General features: G+C 43.7%; 1 protein-coding gene across 1 annotated transcript; it reads right to left on the reverse strand.

Moving 5' to 3' along the window:
• Nucleotides 1-765: 765 nt before the first annotated feature.
• LOC136382938 (histone-lysine N-methyltransferase PRDM9-like) lies at nt 766-23,643 on the reverse strand. The gene is made up of 7 exons (XM_066352321.1): nt 23,546-23,643; nt 23,069-23,340; nt 22,620-22,687; nt 21,208-21,401; nt 18,497-18,958; nt 17,137-18,415; nt 766-1,150 (listed from the first exon to the last, which is right to left on the reverse strand). The coding sequence occupies exons 1-7, from the start codon at nt 23,616-23,618 to the stop codon at nt 766-768; spliced, it is 2,733 nt and encodes a 910-aa protein (XP_066208418.1). The 5' UTR covers nt 23,619-23,643.
• Between the last annotated feature and the right edge of the window lie 870 nt (nt 23,644-24,513).

Below are 24,513 nucleotides of genomic sequence, written 5' to 3' on the forward strand. Positions count from 1 at the left end.
GCTCATGTTCATGGTTGCGGGTGTCTGGAGCCAATCACAGCTGTCCTCCGGGACAACACCAGATTTTTATTAGATAATGCATACACGGGTCGTAGTATGGCTCTGTGAGTGTGCACTCTTCTAGCCCATCTTGGACCATCGGTTCTGGAATTTGAACTGTGTTAGAATCAGTCTTTAGTTCAAATACCTGTGAAATGGAGATAACAATCGTTTCTGTTTCATTCTGCAAACGGGAGGTATAGGTAGGTAAGGTGAGGCATGTGAGGGTCTTAAAATAGGAATTATTACCAGGTCTGGATTCTCATTTAATGTAGTGGGCAGTGATGTTGCTTAATTTTTAATTTTTTTGTCTTTTTTTTCTTTTTAATTGAATCCGGAGAGGGGGATGGGGAGAGAAGGAGACAGAAGCATCAATCTGTTCCTGTATGTGCCCCAAGCCTAGGATTGAACCAGCCACCTCTGCATCTCAGCACGATGCTCCAAGCAACCCAGCCGTCCAGCCAGGGCCTTTGCTGTTCTGTTTTGCACATATTTATCAATATATTTGGATCAATATCACGGTGGACCTGTCTAGGAAAAAATCCCACAGCTATGTTTTTGCTGCCATCTCGTGGACATCTTGAGAATAACAGCTAGGTAAAAATCACCAGATAGTTTTTTCCTCAGCTGCAATCTGGTTGCATGTAACCAAAAACTCTCAACCTACTTCTGCAACATCGCGGCGAGGTATCTTATCCCATCTTTCAATTTGAATCTCTTTACAGCTTATATTTTAGGGACGGCGCGGGGTGGGGCGTGGATGGCGTGGGACGGGGCGGACAGCGTGGGGCAGTGATGGGGCGGGTCCAATAGCGCGGGGTGTGGACCACGAGGGGTTGGGCTAGGCCAGCGAGGGGCCCGGTGGGTGTGGGGCGCTGCATGGACAGCGCCTGGCGAGGCACTCAGCGTGGCGAGGGGAGGGACGAGCGGCTTGGTGCGGGAGGGAGCCGTGCGGTGCGAGTCGGGTTGGTCCAGGCCCGCGAGGCTTGTGGATGGCACGGGGCGGGGACAGCGAGGGACGGGGTGTATGGCACGGGGCAGGGGGGCATTGGGGACTGACTGGGGCGGGGCTGACGGTGTGGGGCCGGGACAGCGCGGGTAGGACACCTTCCTGTGGGGGTCAGTCTGTGGAAAAGAGCTCCAGCCTCTCCTTAGAGAGGAGCTTCCTCCCCGGAGAGGGGTTAACTCCCTGGAGACGGTCTCCCTCCTAGGATTTGGTGACTTTCCCAGTGAGGGGGGTCCTCCCTCTGTAGAGTGACTCTCCTTCCATGGAGGTGCGGCCCCTCCTTGGAGATGTTTAGTGAGGGGAGGGAGCCTCCCCCCCTCCGCCCCCCGCAGGTCTCCCTTGTCAAGTTAAGCAGCGTCCAGACCTGCAGAATTTTTATGAGGAGCCAAACTGTCGACAATTACTGGTAATCAAAGTCTCAGCAGATTGAAAAAGTGATCCGGAAAATGGCATTTTGCCCTGTATTTTGTACATCAGAATCAAAGCGGAAGACAAGGGGGGTTACATGAAATTGATTAGTGATAGATCAGGGAGGTTGAGAACGCAAGGCAGAGTAATCTGTGGGACTGGTTGAAAGTAACATTGTATATACTGAAATTTCTTTTACGTGGGCAGGAATAAAATGGCTAACAATGACCGTGATAATAACAACAATGGCGTGGTTGACTTCTGCTCTGGTGATACAGCTTGCTCTGAGGACTGCAGGAAAAAATTACTCTTACATTTCAAAGGCGTGCTCTTGTTGGGTAAGATGGGCATCAGGGCAGGAAAAGGGGAAGGTGAACAAAGGGGGGTTTTATCTCATCTACTTACTGAAGGAGGGAATCAGCAGTCACATGGTCTGCCAGGACAAAATCACCAGATGTCCAAATGACCTTGAAGCACTGTACGTTGGTCAGAGTATCAGTGAAAGGGAACCTTAGAAGTTACAGTTAAAAGTATATGATCTCTAAGACCCCAACAGGTAGTGGTGCTCAGACTAGCTGAGTTGCCCACTTGTGTCTTGTGCCAAGTGCACAGCTTTGCTTATAAACTGCTTGCTTTGCTTGAACACTGCACCCTGTCTCTCACCTGAATTCTTTCTCACCTGAGAAGCCCCCTTGGACCTGAGTTTTCTCTGTGCCATTATCAGGTACATTATTGTAGATGCAAAAGACAACAAACAGGCTCAATTAAAGTAAGCCTTTGACCTTTGTTAGAGAAAAATACCTACCTAGGACATGACTACCCACCATGAACTGCTTCTAGTTAGAAAGTTTCAATTTCAGATCATCCTGTGTGGTTATTTTATGTCTCTGAGTTTGTAAGGCCACCATGCAAGCCTGCCCAGAGCTTGTCAGGTTCAGCATGTGGCCCCTTTTTTGTCCACACCCTCCTCAGAGGGATGCTGGCTTCCTAGAGAAGTGCTTCCCTGCCTCAGTAGAGCCCTGGCTCTATGTCGTTCAGGCATCCCTGATTCGACATCCCCCTCCAGTGGGACACTCCTGCTTAGCAGCAGGGCTGGCAGCCTCTTTGAGACTACTCTTGAGGAGGCTATGAGGATTCTACTTACTGGTACTAAGACTAGTTGCCAACCAGAGGAAAGACACAACCAGCACACAAGTTAGTTGCAAGAATCACAAGCAGTTTATTACTCACAGGCCCTATGGCAGGCATGTGTGGGTACAGCTTAATGGGGCCACATCAGTGTGCTCCTCTCAGCTGTCCTTTGTTAGAGCGTCCAGGTTGGAGACAGTCCACCTTTAACATTGGAGTCTGGACGACTAACTGCAGCTGGGGACCCCTTGGCTTTAGTACCCTTTCTGGCATACACCTTCTAACAGGTGTTAATCTCCAGGATTATCACATCAAGCCACTTTTGGGGATTTTCTTGCAGGGAGCCCTTCTTTATGTGACTCTACATAATTGTCACATCAAGCCTCTTTTAGGGAGTTCCTTGCAGAGAGCTCTTTTCATCTATATATAATTTCACACACACACTAAGTGGATCCTGCGAAAAGGGCATGGTCTTGTTTATCATATCCCTATACACTAGATTAGCTCCCACCCAGAGGGTGTGGCCTTATTCACTTACCTTAGTTGCTTTTAATATTATATCCTAACATTTCTATATAGCTTCTATAGTTTCTGTATTTCTATATGTTTAATTACTATAACATTGTATTACTATAACATTCTACCCCTTGATTCTGGTGAGCTATAAGCTTTATGGCTTCTGGTGCCTGTCCAGTAATGCTTGTTGTGTTCATGTTGGCAAGAAGGTAAATATTGGTGGGGAAAGTGAGGGAAGAGAGTTGGGTACTATATTTTATGAAACTTAGAGTGCCTGCTCCAGGGAGAAGCCACAAGGTTCCATTTAGTCTAATCTGATAGAAGGCTCCAGTATTCATAGGCTTGATGGCACATTAGAGGAAACCGTGGTGTCCTGAGAAGTCCATTGTCCCCTCAGCCCTCAGGCTCAGGTTTGGGAGGAGTTTCCCCAAGGCACTACAGGTCAGGTGTTTGGGGGAAGCAAGAGGAAAATGGTTCCATTGTAGGAGAGGCACCATGGGAGTCAAAAATGGGTGGGAAACTCCAGGAGGTGCAGACTGATAGATGCCTGAATTCCAAACTGCCCTTTTGCTGTTCCGCTTGGCTGCCTGACCCTACCCTTAATTACTGGACAATCGCCCCTGGGACAAAGGAATTCCAGGAAGCTGGTCAACTTGCCCCAAGAAGGAGCATTCCAGAAAGCTGAAATTCGTCTGACCAGGTGGTGGCGCAGTGGATGGAGTGTTGGACTGGGATGCAGAGGACCCAGGTTCGAGACCCCCAAGGTCACTAGCTTGAGCGCGGGCTCATCTGGTTTGAGCAAAAGCTCACCAGCTTGGACCCAAGTCGCTGGTTCGAGCAAGGAGTCACTCGGTCTGCTGAAGGCCTGTGGTGAAGGCACATATGAGAAAGCAATCAATGAACAACTAAGGTCTTGCAATGAAAAACTGATGATTGATGCTTCTCATCTCTCTCTGTTTCTGTCTGTCCCTGTCTATCCCTTTCTCTGACTCTCTCTCTGTCACTGTAAAAAAAAAAAAAAGAAAGAAAGAAAGCTGAAATCCTAAAACCATAAAAGGGAACATACCAGAACTTTTGCCTCAGTATCCCCTTAGGCTTTCCCAAACACTATATATTATAATTCTCCCCTAGTCTGTAACCTGTGCTCTTCTCCCAGGGAGAAGTGTCCAGCAGGGTTCCTTTCTTCCTTTCAATAAAGCCTATTTCTTTGGTTTACAGGAAGGAGAGTGTGTCCCAGCCCAAAAATACAGACATGGTCCTAACAGTGATCTGGGCTTTTTGTTTATTTGTTTGTTTGTTTGCCGTTTCTTCTGCCTTTCTCCTGAGCGAAAAGCCTGAGGCACATTGCAGATTTATTACTCAATTTTTCTTAGGATTTTAATCTTTTTCATTGATTTGAGAGAGAGAGAGAGAGAGAGAGAGAGAGAAGCATGCACTGATTGCTTCACTTAGTTGTTCCATTTAGTAATGTGCTCATTGTGTGGTAAGGTACCAAAGAACTGTAAAACTTGGTCTTGGCAACGCCATTTTAAAGAGGAAAAGTCAGGCTTCTTTCCCCTCCTTTCTTTAGAGAATAGAGGGAGAAGGATGTGGGAGCTTCCTGGCTTACAAGGAGGACTGGGTCATTTAGCTTAACTATAGTTCTCTGGAAGAATAAAGGTTATCTTAAGAACTTTCTTTCCTTTTCAATAAGAGACAATATTTACATATCTGTGAAGCCAGTATACATGGTCACCATCACAGTAGCCTGACCCATGCAGGTTCTTATTGGATTCAGACAGTCGGTAAAAAAAACAATGGAGCCACAAACTTTAATCCTAGCTCCTTCCTCTCTGTCTCTCTTCCCCTCCCGCAGCCAAGGCTCCATTGGAGCAAAGATGGCCTGGGCGCTGGGGATGGCTCCTTGGCCTCTGCCCCAGGCGCTAGAGTGGCTCTGGTCACTCGCGGCAGAGCAACGCCCCGGAGGAGCAGAGCATCGCCCCCTGGTGGACAGAGCTAGCCCCTGGTGGGCGTGCCGGGTGGATCCCGGTTGGGCGCATGCGGGAGTCTGTCTGACTGTCTCTCTCCGTTTCCAGCTTTAAAAAAACAAAACAAAACAAAATAAAATAGTATTTTATATGTGTAAGTATAAGGACTTCCTGGTTTATCTGTTACTAATGATTTCAAGGTTAACTGTCACGAGAGGAGGAAACATGGGTTTTGTAATTTCAAACTTTTGAGGCTTGTTGTCACTTCCTTTATAGTGCAATATGGTCCCTTTTCAATGTGTCCTCAGTGTGCGTCTCTGCTGTTAGGTCGTGTGCATCTTGAGAACAACACATTGGTGGCAGTCAGGAGGAACAGGGGTGTGTACAGTGCATTGTAGGTCAGTGGTTGTATGGTAGGAATCAAAGGAGGACAAAAAAGCCCAGACAACTTGATGAAGGAAGTAGGATTTATTTAGCCGGCAGAGCAGCATCACCCCAAAGGAGGCAACCAAACACGTACTCCCCGAAGTTAGATTTCTTACGTCTTATATACTTTTTACAGAATAGAGCTTGTCATGCAAGGGGCTCGTGATCCCTTTGTCTAGAGGTATAAGTCACTCTCATGACTCCAGGATGGGAGGGTGAGTTTAGGTAGATTCAGAGGATAAGTGTTGGGAATTTTTTCAATTAATATATGTAAACATTGTTTCTTAAAAGCTTTTGAAAAGTGAAAAGGGGAAGGGGTTTTCAGGTAAGTTCTATCTTCTTTGCTCTGTGTAGCAAGTGGCCCCAGGCACCCTTTCAGAGAACGGTAGGAAGTAGTTAATCTATAACTGGCTGACTCCGTTACCCCTGCAGGCTCCCTTCCCTTGCATTCTTGTTCCTTCCTTCTCAGGGAAGAGGGGGCATGCCCCTTTCTCCTTAGTTGATCCAATTACCTACTTATGTTAAGTATGTTTTCTATCTCTTTACTGACTTTCATTTTTTGTGGTAATATATTGGTTCTGAAAGCTATTTTCTATCCCTAAATGAGAGAGTTGGATGAAACCCATGGTTATGCCCTTGCCAGGTAGCTCAGTTAGTTAGAGTGTTATTCTGATACACCAAGGTCATAGGCTTGATCCTCAGGCTGGGGACATCCAAGAATTAAACAATGAATGCATAAGAACATTGGTACTGTCATATTTGGAGTTTAGCAGTTCTAATAGGTGTGAGTGCTGTATTATTGTAGTCTCATTTGTCATTTTCTAATGATATATCAGGCAGAGCTTATTTTTACAAGGTTAGGTGCCTGGTTTCATCAAAATAAGAAACATGAAAACTGGGAGTGTTTAAATGTTTATCTGAGCCAAAATGACTCCAAATGTTTGGGATGGAGATCTCCAATCCTACAGACTGATAGTGTAGCAAATTACTTTTTATTTCTTTATTTTTTAAAGTTTATTTTAGACAGTGGGGAAAGAGAGAGAAAGAGAAGAGGGAGGAGCAGAAAGCATTAACTCCCATTTATGCCTTGATCAGGCAAGTCCAGTCATTTATTTCTTTGTTTATTTTATTCATTTTAGAGAGCGGAGAGAGAGAAGCAATTTTTTCTTTTTCCTTTTTTTTTGCAAGAGAAACAGAAAGAGGGACAAATAGGGACAGGCAAGAAGGGAGAAAGATGAGAAGCATCAATTCTTTTTGGGGGCACCTTAGTTGTTCATTGATTGATCTCTTATATGTGCCTTGACCAGGATGCTGCAGCACAGCGAGTGACCCCTTGCTCAATCCAGCAACCTTGAGATCAAGCCAGCGACTATGGGGTCATGTCTATGATCCCACGCTAAAGCCCGGGACACCACCCTCAAGCTGGCGAGCCTGTGCTCAAGCTGGCAACCTTGGGGTTTTGAACTTCAGCCCTCTGTGTCCCAGTTTAGTGCTCTATTCACTGCACCACTGCCTGGTCAAGCACCATTCCCTTTTTTTTCTTTTTCTTGTATTTTTCTGAAGTTGGAAACAGGGAGGCAGTCAGACAGACTCCCGTATGTGCCCGACCGGGATCCACCCGGCATGCCCACCAGGGGACGATGCTCTGCTCATCTGGGGCATTGCTCTGTTGCAACCAGGGCCATTCTAGCACCTGAGGCAGAGGCCATGGAGCCATCCTCAGTGCCCGAGCCAACTTTGCTCTAATGGAGCCTTGGCTGCAGGAGGGGAAGAGAGAGAGAGGAAGGAGAAGGGGAGAGGTGGAGAAGCAAATGGGCGCTTCTCCTGTGTGCCCTGGCCGGGAATCAAACCTGGGACTCCTGCATGCCAGGCCGACGCTCTGCCACAGAGCCAACTGGCCAGGGCCACACCATTCCCATTTTATAGATTAAAAACAGGCAAAGAGAAGTTGAGAATCTTACCTTAGGTCGCACAGCTGGTGAGGGCAGAGCTGAGATTCAAACCAACTATGGAATAATCTGGAATCCATGTGATGTGCACCATGAGATGCTCACCCTGAAGAGGCAGTGAGGAGAGAGTGAGGGAGACCAGGTGCCCAGACTGAGTCAGGTACATGGACATGCAGATGCACATGTTCTTCCCTGGTTTGCACCACTGAGGCTACAGAGGTCAGAGGAAATCAGGACAGGAGCCAAGAGAAGCCAGGGGAGGAGGTGGTTATATTATAAAGTACTCATACCCCAGATGCTGAAAGGTACTGTACCTCAATTCTGCGGGTTTACATGGAGACATTAAGTCCAGATGAATTTTGAAGAGTTTTATTAAAGGACGAGATTTATTAAATATGCCAGCCACATATAGCTGACACAGGGCAGCAGACCCAAATCATGTGGGAGCCCCAAAAATATTTCAGAGGCTGTTTATATACCCTTGATCACACACAGGCAGGGGAGAGCATGACATCATGGCACAAACTGACAACATTTGTTTAGGGGATATACAGAAACATTAAGACTTTCAAGGTAACACAATCAAAGATGTTTACAAATCTTTTAGGGTTCCTAGAGGTATGTTACAATCAAGATTCCAGGAAGGGGGAGGAACTACAATCAATGTAAGGTGGTACGTAAATTCTGTCTCCCATTGAAAGAGAAGTTTCTCGGTTAACCTTTATTTTAGATTTAAAACTATAAATGACCCATTGTTCTTGCAATCCAGAAACTTCTATATTCTTTTCCCTCCCCTCCTCACAGAAAGAATGGGACAGTAAAGACTGACCTTTCCTCCTAGAATATCAATACTAATTTTTCAGCTTTTTGGTACCTTACAACAATCCCCACTGGTTTTATTTCCTAAATCAAATCCTTGACTTAATTTACTGAAGAGTATGAGGCTGTGGAGTAAGACTATTAACTTATAACATGTAATAGATATTTAACAGACAGCATTAATAGCAATGCAGTTCACTAAAGAAACAAATATTACTGATTAATTTTCTATAAACTGTACAAATCTTTTGCAATTTACATAAAACTAATTGGCTTTTATAAAAATTTACTTTTAGTCAGAGCTCAATTTTAAAACCTTTAACTTTTAGTAACAATTAAGTTGGCCTTTGTTTTACCCTAGCTTCCCCTTTCCCCAAAGTCTGATTCAAAAGGAGTCATTAGTGAGTTTTCTCATTCTTTTAGCCATACGTAGACCAACCAGCTTCCAGTTTGTGGTTGGAGTAGGGCAAGCCATCTTTCTACCTTAGCAGTAGTGGGAGTTATCAGGATTATGGTGTGTGGACTCATCTACGTGAGAGTCAGTCCTTGGGTGATGTACTGGATCTCATGGCAATGATGGATGCACCTCTCAGTCTTTTGAACAGTTTGCTGAGTAACCTGCAAACCCTGCTAATAGAAGGGGTGGTTATGTTTCCTTTATGATCTGATTCATGCATTTTACTTGTCCTGAACTTTTTGGTGTCTGTGGGCACAATGTAACTTTAAATTAGCTTCTAATTAATATTGGGTCTCTTTCCTACCAGCTTTAAGATTGTGGATATAAATGCAGGCCCAACACTAGAATGGGCAAGCTAAACCTGGAAAAAATTCTATATAGTAACTTCCTAATAAGTGTCACCATACCTTATTTATTTGTGAATTATTTTATTAAAGTCTATTTCTAAATGTTTATTTGGGAAAGCCCTTTTCCCTGTTTTTCTTTAAATAATTTTCTTATTTTGCTCAGTATTTACTTGGATACAAACTAAATATTCAGATATTATTGTTGGCAAAATCTTTTTCTAATTGGTTTTGATTAAACCTTTGGCAATAAGGGTCCCAAAAACCTCACTGGTTTTGGGTGGCATTTTTCTACTCATTTAAATTCTTAATTCCTATGTTCCGATTTTAGGCAGACTGGAAAAATATGAAACAAACAATAAAATTAAAACAGCTAATGTTAACAAATATTATAACAAGTGTCCTAATACAATAAAGTGACTAAAGCCTACTAGATTATTAAACAAAAACAAAATTCTAACCAATATAATAGGATTTAAAATAAAAATTCTTACAGTTACAAATGTTCTTAACATGTTAACATAATTTTACTAAGTCTGTTGACACTATTACTGATTTATATTATTTGCTAATGTAACCTAATTCCCACTTCAGTCTGAGAATTGTCTCAAAGAGCAGGAGTCACACATATTCAGGAAAAGTCCACAAGGTACTGGAGTTGCGGTCAGATTCTACACTCTGTAGCTAGAGTCCAAGTCCTAATGATCACTGCTTTTAACTGAAATTAGGAGCAGGTCCCAGCCTAAAATAGGCATGGGGGCATTGAGACAAGAGGAATAAAGGACACACTATACATTAAACAAAGCAACAGAAATAAGACTGTCAATACCCACAGTAGAGATCTTCAAGGGATAAATAAATTTTGAATATTAGGCAAGGTATATAGTAAGTGGCCCTCATGTTTACAAGAAATGAGATCAGTCTACCTGCTACTTGGAAGAAATACCCTAGGCTCATCCACGGTGATGTGAGATGGGGCCAATGGCCCTGGGCACCTTTAGCCTTCGGATGGCAAGTCCCAGCAGGCTGGGCAAGGTCATTTCACAGGTGGCTAGATTAGGGCTGGAAGAGACTGAACCGTCCCTCTGCGAAGCAAGGGGGCTGCTTACCTTCTCATGTCTTTTTTTTTTCCACAGCAAAGGCATGTCCCCTGGTGGGGCCGAGAAGCCTGGCAGGCCTCAGCTCAATGACCTTCTTTTCCACTCTTGAAGCAGGGCACTGATGGAATCCTGTGAAGCCCCTTCTGGGCGCTAGAGCCTATAAGGGCGTATGCCAAAAGCTGGTATTTTCCTGATCTCTTTTGGGCTTTATTTGCCTTTTCTTTTCCTTACTTGGTCATTATAGACCTTAAAAGCCATGCTCAGAAGATCTTGCTGAGGAGCTTGAGAGTTCTTTCCTGTCTATATAAACTTTTGGAAAAAGACAAAACAGTGTTATTAGCTGGATCAAATAAAAGGGGGTAAAAGCTTTCAGGAGGAACAGGTTTGGTGTCTCCTTTAGGATTCCAGAGTCTCTCTGCTGCTGCTGAATAACTCAGTACTTTAGCAATCAAAAGAAATTTTAAACAAAGAGCATGATAAAAATAGATTTGTAGGAGTTCCAGGATTGATTCCTTTTCTTTTATTACTTAGCATTGAACAGTATTGTTTCAAAATGATAATAAACTAAACATTACATAAAAAGACATTATTAACAATTCCTAATATTTAAACCAGGGGTCTCAAACTCTCGACCCGCCCACCAATTTTGTGCAGCCCGCAGACTGGCCCGCAGATTAATCCACGAAGTTTGATTAGTCTGCGGGCCGCACAAAATTGGTGGGCGGGCCACACAGCTGCGAGTTTGAGACCCCTGATTTAAACCAAGATATTAATATCACAGGCCTATAATACCACAAATAAAATGAATTAACAAAAGGCCTTTGAAATAATATATACATTTCTAACATGAAAAATACTTTTTACACAATAAGAGATTCTTGGTACAAACTACTCAGCTGGCCAAGAGATAACACTCTTTTGACCCACTGTAATTTACACTATTAAGTCAACATGAGGGGAGGGATGCCCAAGGGGGAAGCAGACTCCAAGGACTGGGAGTGGAGTTTGCCACTTTTACCTTTTCTCTTCTTCTGCCATTTGTCTTGTATAATCCAATTTAATACCTGTAACTAACTGCCTTGCTTTCAGCAGCTAAATACAATTTTCACAAAATTACTTTCCCAATAGTGAGTTACCTTAGCCTATCTGAGGTTTCCAATTTTCCTGCAATTCCCTGAAAATTCTTTTTACAATTTTTACTATTATGGCGAATGCAGTGGGTCTTCCCCATGAACTCTATGCCTCCCTTATCAGATAACAATTATGCCACAGGAAGGAATTGGGAGACTCGGAGAGAACCCAACACCCCCTCGGCCCCACGGGAGAGTGTTGGGGACCTTTCTCCAATTTTTTACACTAGTGGAGGGCAACCAGCCATCATCCCCAACCCACGAAGGGTCCGTCTATGATAATTCTATTCCTTTTTAATTCTGTTAATTATAATTCTATTACTCCTTCTGAAGCTGCAATTTAATTTAAGAAACTGCCAATTAACTAGCAAGGTCCACATCCATGGTTTGTTAATTTCTAATTTTTTTTTCTTTCCTTTAAGATTTTTCTAAAGCAAAGTTCTAATTTTTAATACTATTCCTATTCTGTATTTTCCAAATAATTATTTGAAACTAGTTTCTATTCTGTATTTCCTCTAGTTGCCTCACCATTTCTCTAACGCCCTTCCCCTGCTATTCTACACACAGCAGGCTGAATCCTAGCCTAGCCAAGCGCCGAGAGGCAGCTGTGGGGCTCTTCTCTCGGTGGTGCTTGGTTTGCTATTTGCTGTTTGCCTTACGCTCAGGTGCAGCGCGATGTCTGATGCCAATGAACGGTGGGGAGGGAGGAAGCATGCCTAGGTTCGCCTCTCTCTGGCCATGACCCCACCCTCTCACTCCGCACAGCGTGCGTCCCTGCTTGGTTTTTTCTTTTCTCTCTCCCTAATCGCTTACTTGCCAGCCCTTTCTCCTAGAAGCCAGAGAAACACTTTCAATTTGTGGGCTCCGCTTTTCTTTCACCCCCTTGGCTGCTTGTAACCTAGGACATTTATTTTTCCAGTGCCTTTCTCTTTTGCAAAAAGCACATTGATTCTCTCCTAGCAGAGTCTTATTCTTTCTCTAATTTCTTCCTTCTGTATTTTGCTCCTTTCAGGATCCCTTATCCTTAAAAAAGTTTGCCTCTTGGAGCTCTGCTACTACTACTTTAGTTATTCTTTTTTTTTTTTTACTGTTTCCAACTCAATTCTGGCTTGACTAAGAAGACGTGGCACCCTCTCTGTATCAAGTGTGTTTTAAGCCACTGTGGCGGATTCATTGTTAAATTTAGCTATTGATCAATGTATGGAAACTGACCCGGGTAGCCTGGATTCCCAGTTATGATATTCCAGACTGCCCTTACTAGACAGAAATAAAAAGTTCCAGCCGCCGGCACATATTACAAAACTGAAACTTGTTCCAGGAGAATCTAAGAATTAGTGCACCAATATAAGCAAGAAAGATGAGACAGATAATTAACTAGCACCCAGAATAAAGAGTGTTTGACTATAGAGGTATTAATTACAGTGGGGAACAATTTTTTTTTCATTTTCTGTTGCATGAGATTTTAGAACTTTTTCTATATATTTCTGCATCACTGATTCCAAATCTGAAATCTGTTTTTTGGTGCATGCTCTAGTTTTCATGCATTTTTAATTTCTTTTTTGAAAAGATTTTATTTATTCATTTTTATTGGTGAGAGAGAGAGAGAGAACAGGGGGAGGAGCAGGAAGCATCAACTCCCGTATGTGCCTTGACCAGGCAAGCCTGGGGTTTCAAACTGGCAACCTTCAGCGTACCAGGTTGACGCTTTATCCACTGTGCCACCACAGGTCAGGCTTTAATTTCTTTTTGTTACAGTTAATGGCATGCATTGGTTTTTAAACTGGAGTTAAAGGGCAAAGACTCTTGGATTGAACATAACCACAAAGCAATTAATGTTTTACAAACCACTTTTACATAATTTTAGTTGTTTTTAAATGTAAAAAATTATTGTCTGATAAAAACACCCTCTTATTTTAAGATTAATCATGGCTTCTGAGTAGGCATAAATGTAAGAATAGACCTGACACCTTCTGTTATATATGTGGCTGTTCAACATCACAGGCGCAATATTTCATCATTTGTGACATGTGCATATATTGCCTATTTTCAAGTTCCCCTTGGTGATCAAGACAAGATATTGTGTGTCATAATTGTGAGGAAATGCTTCATGACTGGACAAAGGAAAATGCAAAGGAATGCCTTTTGGTATTCCCATGGTTTGGTGTGAACCTAACATGAAATAACAGTTTGATCCATAGAAAGGGCATTGACAAGAGAAAATGGCATATGATCACATATCCCAGCAGTTCTCAACCTGTGGGTCGCGACCCCAGCAGGGTCGCCTAAAGCCATCGGAAAATACATAATGCATATCAGGTATTTACATTCTGAATCATAACTGTAGCAAAATTACAGTTATGAAGTAGCCACCAAAATTATTTTTTGGTATGGGGTCACCACAACAGGAGGAACTGTATTACGGGGTCACGGCATTAGAAAGGTTGAGAACCACTGGCATATACTAATATTCCTTCAGCAATATGACCTATCCCACACTCTGAGACACTCCTGGTTCCAGTTTTCAATGGTTTTATTTCTTCTAAGGACAAAGAAAGTGAACATAGTGATCAGGTGTATTTTGATAAGATGCATGAGGAAATGGTTGTAGAATCTGAAGGGTCTTCTTCTGATGTCAAGCAGTCATTAACCCCTCAGCAGTTTAGCCAACCCAAATTGAATACTTAGTAAGAGATTTGTACCTATCAAAGAAAGCAGCTGAGTTATTAGCCTCCAGGCTTCAAGAAAAAAATGTACTTCACTGGTCAGCTAAAGTATCACATTTCAGGAAGTGTGAACAAATTTTTGTGGACTTTTTTTTCCAAAGACAAACACTTTGTTTAATGTCATGATATTAATAGTCCTCTCAGCCAGCTAGGTGTTATCACATACAGTCCAACAGAATGGCGGCTATTTCTTCACAGCTCCAAATGATGGCAGACTACTGCAGAAGCATCAAACGAGATTGTCCTCAACAAGTACATAAACACAAGAGCTACAAACACAAATTTTTGCCTGAATAGAATTTAAATAAGTTTTGTGCAAATTTTATGATTAAAATAAGTATTTTAATGTTTTATTTGGAAATCATAGATAAATTCTGATGCAATCATATCTTTTAGTGTATTAGTGTATTTACTGCATTATATAAATTATTATATTTTCACAAAGATGATGCCCAAGAAGACATTCTACTTCATTATGTTAAACTAAACATTGAAAATTTTACAATAAGATGAAAACATAAAATCTTAAATTGCAAAAAAACCCTGTAGCTTATAGAGAAAAACTAATGTCAGAGTTTAGATCAGCACACTCGAATTAGGTAAGAACAAGTGTTTTTGTGGATGCAACAAAAATTTTGTTCCCCAGTGTTATTACATAATTCAAGAGGAAGGAGCCAACAGAAGAGAATAATTTCTTCAGGAGAGAAATTTAACAGGGTCCCTGAAGCTAAAGGTTGGATCCAAAGACAAAGAGAATAATCAATTCCACATTTAAGATTGCCTTCTATTGATAAACCTCCAATTCTTGACGCAAAAACTCAAGCCAGGCCTTAAAACAGACACATTTAGACATCAAACAAAGACTTCACATAAACAAACAAATAATGAGCGCACTTTATTTCAATTAAAATAATACTGGATATTTTGAAAAAGACAAAGCTTTATAGACAACGAAAGCGCTCCCCCTTATGGCCTCTCAGGTGCACGCAGGCCATGGCACCAGAGATTCCTTTAAACCAGGGGTTTCCAGACAGACACAAGGAAAACAAAGAATGAGATCTTGACAAATACAAAGGTGTCCCTACTCAGGTTTTTCTGTGAGAGCATAACACAACTAGCTGCCTCCGGAAGTTCAGGGTCTATATTCAGTCCCCTTAATTGTCTTCATAGAGAAATGTACAAATGTGAAAGCACAAATGGACATCTCTGGAAGCCCGCTTTCCAGAGTACAACTAAATACATCCCAGAGAATCCTAAGACAGGACCAACAGACCTACCAACATCTCAGTCTTCCGAGAGTCCCAGGTTCAGATAGACTAATTTCAACTCAGTAAAGCAGCTCTGAAGGCCCTACCTACATGCCAGAGTTCCACATCACCGGTATCACAACTCAGCAAAGCCCCAAATCTACCTTACCTTCATTTTAGTTCCAAACAGAAAAGGAAAAGCAAGAATTCAGAGGAGAGCCAGAATTCAGTAAAGCCAGAGAGTTGCTTTACCTACCTCCTGGAGTTCTCTGCCAAATGTCCAAATTATTGAATTTGGGAACTGGGAGGTGTCTACTGGAGCTGTCCAAACCCACAGGAAAACCAGGAGCCCTGGAGTCTCAGGTGGTACCTCTCCTCAAGATTCAAGGGGGTCGGACAGCTCCTAGAGAGTCTGTCTGATTTGGGGTGTCTATCCGGTGATGTGAAACACCACAGGTCTGGTGGCGCAGTGGATAAAGTGTCGACCTGGAAATGCTGAGGTCGCCGGTTTGAAACCCTGTGCTTGCCTGGTCAAGGCACATATGGGAGTTGATGCTTCCAGCTCCTCCCCCCTTCTCTCTCTCTCCTCTCTCTCCCTCTCTGTCTCTCTCCTCTCTAAAAATGAATAAATAAATAAATAAATTAAAAAAAAAAAGAAAAAAAAGAAACACCACAGGTCTGCGTTGGGCGCCAAATGTTGTAAAGTACCTGTATCCCAGATGCTGAAAGGTACTGTACCTCAATTCCGTGGGTTATGTAGAGACACCAAGTCCAGATGAATTTTGAAGAGTTTTATTAAAGGAGGAGATTTATTAAATATGCCAGCCTCATATAGCTGACACGGGGCAGCAGATCCAAATCATGTGCAAGCCCCTAAAATATTTCAGGGGCTGTTTATATACCCTTGATCACACACGGGCGGGGGAGAGCATGACATCATGGCACAAGCTGACAACATCTGTTTAGGGGATATACAGAAACATTAAGACTTTCAAGGTAACACAAAGATGTTTACAAATCTTTCAGGGTTCATCTTTTCTCACTAGCCTAGAGGTATTTTACTGTTAAAATTCCAGGAAGGGGGAGGAATTACAATCAATGTAAGGTGGTACATAAATTGTTTCCCATTGAAAGAGAAGTTTCTTGGTTAACCTTTATTTTAGATTTAAAACTAAATGACCCAATGTTCTTGCAAGCTAGAAACTTCTATATTCTTTTCCCTCCCCTCCCCACAGGAAGAACAGGACAGGAAAGCCTGAGCTTTCCTCTTAGAATATCAATTTTTCAGCTTTTTGGACCTTACAACGGTTAGCCTACTAGGAGAAAATGCTTCACCTCCCAGGAGTCAAGGAAATTCCTTTCCTGGTGAGTCTGTCTCAAATCTCTCTCCCTGGGCAGTAAGCTAAGAAGATTGACTCCAGACTAACACATTTTCAGGGGATGAGTTTCTGTGCCTGACAGTGTGAGTTCTCTGTGGCCCTCCTGGAACTCTCAGGTTTTATTGACAGGGGGGATTGAGGTATGTGGGCTTCATAGTGTGTGTGTGTGTGTGTGTTTTTTTTGTGGGCTTCATAGTTTTATGGAGATAAGATTTATTAGAACAGGAGGTCAAGAGACCATGGAGGAGATGGGTGTTGACTTTCCCATAGCACTTAACTGTTTGTCTAGTTCATCTCTTGTCATGAAAGTGAAGAATTTGTTTAACCAGTTCTGTACTAATTACAGTCTTGGGAGGGAAGGGATCAGTAGACTCCTTCTAAAGTTCCCTCAGAGCTGGGGTATGACCTGTGTAATAGCTATGGCTGTGGAGATGTAATTTAATGCTAATGACTCACTCTCTTTTCAAACATAATGCTTCTCCCTTGAGTGTCCTCTACTGTATGAGATCTGACATCCAGTTAAATCCTCGCTCACACTCCTTGCATATATAGGGCTTCTCCGCTAGGTGTGTTCTCTGGTGTCTGAGGAGATGTGACTTCTGTATAAAGCCTCGCTCACACTCCCTGCAGACATAGGGCTTCTCCCCTGAATGTGTCCTCTGGTGTATGAGGAGAGTTGACTTCTGTGTAAAGCCTCTCTCACACTCCCTGCAGACATAGGGCTTCTCCCCTGAGTGTGTCTTCTGGTGTCTGAGGAGATTTGACTTATGTTTAAAGCCTCGCTCACACTCCCTGCAAACATAGGGCTTCTCCTCTGAGTGTGTCCTCTGGTGTATGAGAAGATGTGACTTCTCTGTAAAGCCTCTCTCACACTCCCTGCAGACATAGGGCTTCTCCCCTGAGTGTGTCTTCTGGTGTCTGAGGAGATTTGACTTCTGTGTAAAGCCTCGCTCACACTCCCTGCAAACATAGGGCTTCTCCCCTGAGTGTGTCCTCTGGTGTATGAGGAGATATGACTTCTCTGTAAAGCCTCGCTCACACTCCCTGCAAACATAGGGCTTCTCCCCGGAGTGTGTCCTCTGGTGTCTGAGGAGAGCTGGCTTCATTGAAAAGCCTCGCTTACACTCCCTGCAAACATAGGGCTTCTCCCCGGAGTGTGTCCTCTGGTGTATGAGGAGAGTTGACTTCTGTGTAAAGCCTCGTTCACACTCCCTGCAGACATAGGGCTTCTCCCCTGAGTGTATCTTCTGGTGTCTGAGGAGATGTGACTTCTGTGTAAAGCCTCTCTCACACTCCCTGCAGACATAGGGCTTCTCCCCTGTGTGTATCTTCTGGTGTCTGAGGAGAGTTGACTTCTGTGTAAAGCCTTGCTCACACTCCCTGCAAACATAGGGCTTCTCCCCTGAGTGTGTCCTCTGGTGTATGAGGAGATATGACTTCTCTGTAAAGCCTCGCTCACACTCCCTGCAGACATAGGGCTTCTCCCCGGAGTGTGTCCTCTGGTGTCTGAGGAGAGCTAGCTTCATTGAAAAGCCTCGCTTACACTCCCTGCAAACATAGGGCTTCTCCCCGGAGTGTGTCCTCTGGTGTATGAGGAGAGTTGACTTCTGTGTAAAGCCTCGTTCACACTCCCTGCAGACATAGGGCTTCTCCCCTGAGTGTATCTTCTGGTGTCTGAGGAGATGTGACTTCTGTGTAAAGCCTCTCTCACACTCCCTGCAGACATAGGGCTTCTCCCCTGTGTGTATCTTCTGGTGTCTGAGGAGAGTTGACTTCTGTGTAAAGCGTTGCTCACACTCCCTGCAAACATAGGGCTTCTCCACTAATTGTGCTCTCTGGTGTCTGAGATTTGACTCATCATCAAAGCCTTGCCCACACTCTCCATACTTGATAGCTACAATTCTTGACATTCTTACTCCCATAGATAGTTTGCCAGTGTCCACTGAATTCACTTTCTGGCCTCTGCTGGGTGCTTCCTGCATCAATCTCTCTCGCTCAATAGAGCTCCCCATGTGTCCTTTGGGAGGTTTTAAAAAGGCCCTTGGAATCCTCCTCTGCCTGGTCCCTTTAAGCAAAGGTTTGGACTTTTCTTTGACCTCTTGACCTTCAGCTTTGTCATCCCAGCTGTGTGTATCAGTATGTTGCTGCTGCTGATTTGGATCCTCTGGGCAGGAATCCTCTGACTGGAGCTGTTTTCTTGTAGATGTTCCTGGGAGAATCTGAGGGGGGTGATTGTGTCCTATGTTTTCGCTGAGGAACTTCTGACTGGAGAAGGCCAGAGAGTAGGAGGAACACGGGTGTATCTCTGGCTTTGGTTCTGCTGAAAGAGAAAATTTTGGTCAGGAAAGAGGTTGATAAGGTTTCCTGGGCCATATGTTTTGTCTGCTGTTAAGACGTCTCCCACAAGTCATTCTTATGGGGTTAACAGTGTAATCTCTCTCTCCCACAAAGTGTTTCTTTATAGTCTATTTTCTCTTTTCATTTTTATGTACTATACCTTCCTTAGAAATCCAGCAAGCCCATATGAGGAACTGTCAAGTAGCATCAGGGGCTATTTCACCCCTTGTATGGGTGGAACAATGCTGACCTTTTCTATATAATGTAGCCTTTAACACAGTTATTTAGAAAGACTGCTGGCCCCAACGAGGAATTGCTTCCCTCATAGTTTTCCACAGATGTTAAACTGAAAATATGTTCTTCCTCAAGTCTCACATCAAATATTCATATTTGATTTCATTCAGTGTCAGCCCATTTCATATACAATTGGAAGTCCTGTTTCAAAATATTTCCCCAACCATACTTCTTAAAAATTGATTGATTTTAGAGAAACAAAGAGAGGAGGAGGAAGAAGAAAAGAAAGAAGAGGAAGAGGAGGAAAAAGAAGAAAGAAGGAAGAAGAAGAAAGAAGAAGAAGATGGAAGAAGAAGGAGAAGGAAGAAGGAGAAGAAGATGAAGAAAGGCATTTATTCATTGTTCTACCTAGACATGCAGTCATTGGTCATTTCTCTTATACGCCCTGACCTGGGCTCAACCTTGGTATTACAGGATGATGCTCTAACACAGTTGTAGTCAACCTGGTTCCTACCGCCCACTAGTGGGTGCTCCAGCTTTCATGGTGGGCAATAATGGAGCAACCAAAGTATAAATAAAAAGATAGATTTAATTATAATAAGTTGTTTTATAAAGATTTATCCTGCCAAACTTAGCGAAAATCCGACATAAAGTACTTGGTAAGTAATTATTATTATATGCTTTAACTTGCTGTAACTCTGCTTTATAAATTTTATAAAGTAAAGTTACTTCCCTACTTTATAAATCACCATTACTCTGGATCCAATGGGTGGTTAATAAATTTTACTACTAACAGAAATACAAAAGTGGGTGGTAGGTATAAAATGGTTGACTACCCCTGCTCTAACAAATTGAGCTAACAAGCCAGGGTTCCCAACCATGCTCCCCCCCCTTTTTTTTTACAGAGACAGAGTCAGAGAGAGGGATAGACAGGGACAGACATACAGAAACGGAGAGATGAGAAGCATCAATCATTAGTTTTTTGTTGCGCATTGCAACACTTTAGTTGTTCAATGATTGCTTTCTCATATGTGCCTTGACTGCGGGCCTTCAGCAGACCAAGTAACCCCTTGCTTGAACCAGCGACCTTGGGCTCAAGCTGGTGAGCTTTTGCTCCAACCAGATGAGCCCGCACTCAAGCTGGCAACCTCGGGGTCTCAAACCTGGGTCCTTCTGCATCCCGTTCTAATGCTATATCCACTGCACCACCACCTGGTCAGGCTCAACCATACTTCTTACATACCTAATTCCCATTCCTCTCACATCCTCTCTCACTTGGAGAAGAAGTAATCTCTGAGAGGATTCCCCACTGAAATTTATTTTCCAAAAATTAAGAAAGCAAAGCTTAGAGAACAAGCCACCCTGTAGCTGAGAAGAGCACCATTGTCCCCCTTAACTCAGGAAGGTCCTCAGCATCTCAGCTTGGATCACAGCACTGCATTTCCAGGCTGCTGGTCATCTGTCCGACCTCTGCTCTTACCCTGTATGCTAGACAGGAGTGGCCCTCAGAAAGCAGGCCCTGGCCTGCTCAGTGCACAGTGTGGGCCCGGCGTGTGGACGTCCCTAGTTCAATCCTTGGTCAGGGCACACATGAAAAGTGAGTATCTGCTTCTCTTCCCCTCCCTCTCTCTCTTCTCTCTCTCTTCCTCTCCCACAGCCAGTGGCTCAATTGGTTCAAGCATCAGCCCAATAGCTCAGTTGGTTCAAGTGTTGACCTCAGGTGCTGAGGATAGCTCAGGTAGTTCGAGCGTGGACCTCAGACAGGGGTTCTGGGTGGATCCTGGCCGGGGTACACGAAGAAATCTTTTCTGTCTCTCCTACTCTCACTTAAAAAAATTAAAAGTAAAAATTTTTTTTCTAAGAATCAAAGGCATATGAAATGAATTCTTAATTTCTGAAGCATCTGATTTGAAATCTTACTGACTTTAGACTGTTCCATGAAAATTTCTAAGGTGAGTGCTCTCTTTTCTTTCCATTTTGAAGAACAGTTGTGCCCACCTCTAGCTGCTGCGAGCTCTCTCTTCTGCTTGCTTCCGCACTTGATGCCCAGCTTCTGGCCATACTCGTCATCGTGCCGGACTAGCAGCTCACAGTCTGGCCTGATGACCCGGCAGGTTCGGTAGAAAATCTGCCCATGATACTGAAAGGCCACCAGGTTCTGCTCTTCATCATCCCGGGCACAGTTCACATACCTGGGATTGAGGCAGGTGAAAGAAAAGAAACCCACAGGTGATGAGTTCCTACTACCTCTCAGATTCATGTCCATCTCTGCACCTGACACTTGGGCTCCGATGTCACCCACTCTCACAGTGCTCCCGGAGAACCTTCTGTTCAATGTCTGAGCCTGTCACCATGTCATATGACTTCCAATGTCCAGGTCCTGCTTACGGTGTTCATTCTGCCTAATACCATTTCATTCTAGACATAACCTCACACTGATTGGCCATAAAACCCAGTGCTTTAGCTTCTCTAAACTAAATCAGGTTCTGTTTTATATCATAGAACTTGCTACTTGATGTTAGACTCTGTGTCTAGATTAGTTCACATCATTCAATAGTCAGCCCAAGTCTATCTTTTCTTGAGAGGCCTTTCTCCATTCTACTCACATTTTATGTAGATAGTATTTGATGCCTCAACCAGGTTCCCAGAAAAACCTGAAGGTCCCCGCCCACCCAAAGTGAGAAACGGAGAGGCAGACAGACTCCCACATGCACCCGACTGGGATCCACCTGGCATGCCCACCAGGGGACAATGCTCAGCCCATCAGGGGTGTTGCTCCACTGCAACCAGAGGCATTCTAGCACCTGGATGGAGGCCGTGGAAACATCCTCGGTGCTGGGGCAAACTTGCTCCAGTGGAACCTGGGCTGCGACAAGGAAAGAGAGATAGAGATAAAGGAGAGAGGGAAGGGTGGAGAAGCAGATGGGCGCTTCTGTGTGCCCTGGCTGAGAATCGAATCCCAGACCTCCATAGGCCGGGCTGACGCTCTTCCACTGAGCCAACCAGCCAGGGCTTGGAGGTTTCTCTGTCTTAGCAAAATCATAAAGAACAATAATAGCTTGTTTATATTATGTAGCCCCTGATAAAAGAGCCCCTGAGGAAAGTGGCACATGATCATTTCTCTGCAGGCTTCAGAACTCAGTTCTAGTTAGAAAAGAGGCTGGGATAATTTTCTGCCCTCACTGATTTAGGTATTCTGGCACTCTGTACTTCTCAAAAAAATAGAAAAAATATAGTTAAATATTTTTTTTTCTCTAAATACCTCTTGCTTTGAAAGAGCACTGAATGGAGAAAAAAGAGGAACAGAGGATTGAGGGAGACCACTGAGGGAGGCATGAAGAGAAGGAAAGATGTATGGGCCTGAGAGGGATGAGTATTCTCTGTGACTCCCAGAAACTTCTTGGCCTTACCTCATCCAGTTGGCCCAGGATTCATCCTTCCCATCCACATACTCATGGCAGTTTCTCCCTTTGGTGATCTGCATTTCAGGAAGAAAAAATAAAGTTTTTTTCCAAGTGAGAAGGTAATAGAGAAATTACTTTATCCTACTGTCAATAAAGCTCTTTCAGTTTGCATGCACTGCCACTCGTGACCACATGATACTTTTCTTACTCATCACATCTGAGTTGACTTGTCCACTCAGGGCTGGGAGGAAGCATTCCTTTGTGTTTGTACCACTTTGCTCCCACTTAACCTGTGATCCTCAACGGGAGCTCTCTGGTCTGCAAAGTCCTCTCAGTACCCTGAGCTAACCAGATTGTCTCCATCCATGTCCTAGTATGTAGAAGGGCAGGTCCCACCAAGCCATGGGAGGGATGTGGGAAGCCACAAGACAGGGGAAGAGGTCAATACTTCTCACCTGCCAGGAGTATCCGTTGTTGCCTGCCTCTTCATCTTCTGTGATCTGGCCCTTATAAGGGCCAAAGTTCAGACCCACTGGCAGAGCAGATGCCTCGTTCCACACTCCAAGCCCAGCTTCAGGGATGCCCGATGGTCTGATTCTCAACCCAGGGGGTAGAGTGAGGGCTGCGTGGTTTGGATGCCCCATATCCACTGCACTGTCTTTTACAAATGTAGGGGGCCCATGCACGGCACAACTATCAATGAAGAAGTTCTGACACTTCTCACAATCTGGGGGTGAGAGCAATAGGGATTAGGGAAGGTGTAGTGCATGTTCCTGGACATATAGAGCTTCGGAGAGAGCCCAGGCACTCACATCACTGAGCCTCACTTCTGTAGTGCAGGTCCCTAGGGGAATGGAATGCTCTAAGGGCCCAATGACCAGATGAAATTATTGTATGAAGAGATAACATGCTTCTTTGTGAGGGTCACTTACAGAGGTAGTCATCATCCTGGGGCTTGCTGACCTCTTGGTGCACATGGCCTTTTCTTTCTCGTAGGCTATACATCTTTACTTCAGTCTCCTTTCTCCTGAGTTCTAAGTTGGAGAAGAGTGAGTTTGGTGAAGTCTGGAGTGTTAATCCCTATTTTGTCAGAAAACACACAGTCTCCTCCCATCAAATTATTACCTATCCTTCTCTATACTCTGGTATTATGCTTTGTCAACTATTGGCTCAGAGAGCCTCTATAATAGTAAGCCTCTACACTGACTACAGATGGCCAATGCAATATTTGTCTCTAGATCTTCTCATTATGAGGTATAACTTCCCAACTTTATTAAGGGCATATTATATGTTAGGTATTGAGGAAAGGCCTGGTATACAACACCAACAGCGTATGGTTGCTATTATCAGAGATGTATTTATTGGACAACTGGTATGTGTCAGTTCTTTTACATTGAATTTAAGCCCTAGCCAGTGGTCAAAGGATAGAGCATCGGCCCAGTGTATGTCCCGGTGTGATTCCAGTCAGGGTACATGCGAGATGCGACCATCTCCTTCTCCACCCCTCCCTCTTCTTCTTCTCCTCTCCCTCTTCTTTTCCTGCAGCCTGTGGCTTCATTTGTTCGAGCATTGACCCTGGGTGCTGAGGATGGCTCGGTTAGGCAGAGAACATCATCCTCAGGTGTGAAAAAACAGCTCAGTACTCGAGAACTGGGGTTGCCAAGTAGATCCTGGTAAGGATGCATACGGGAGTCAGCCTCACTATCTCCCTTCATCTTACCTAAAAAATAAGTAATTACATGCACAAATAAATAAATTGAATTGAATATTGTCAAAGAATATATGCATGTATCGTCACCTTACACATTAGTATTCAAAAGCTCAGAGAATTTGTAAGATTTGCCCAAAGCTCCAGTGCTAAATTCACCTCAGTTTAGTAGAACTTAAATCCAGGCCTATC

Source organism: Saccopteryx leptura, chromosome 11, assembly GCF_036850995.1.
Source record: "Saccopteryx leptura isolate mSacLep1 chromosome 11, mSacLep1_pri_phased_curated, whole genome shotgun sequence".
NCBI classification, from domain to species: domain Eukaryota; kingdom Metazoa; phylum Chordata; class Mammalia; order Chiroptera; family Emballonuridae; genus Saccopteryx; species Saccopteryx leptura.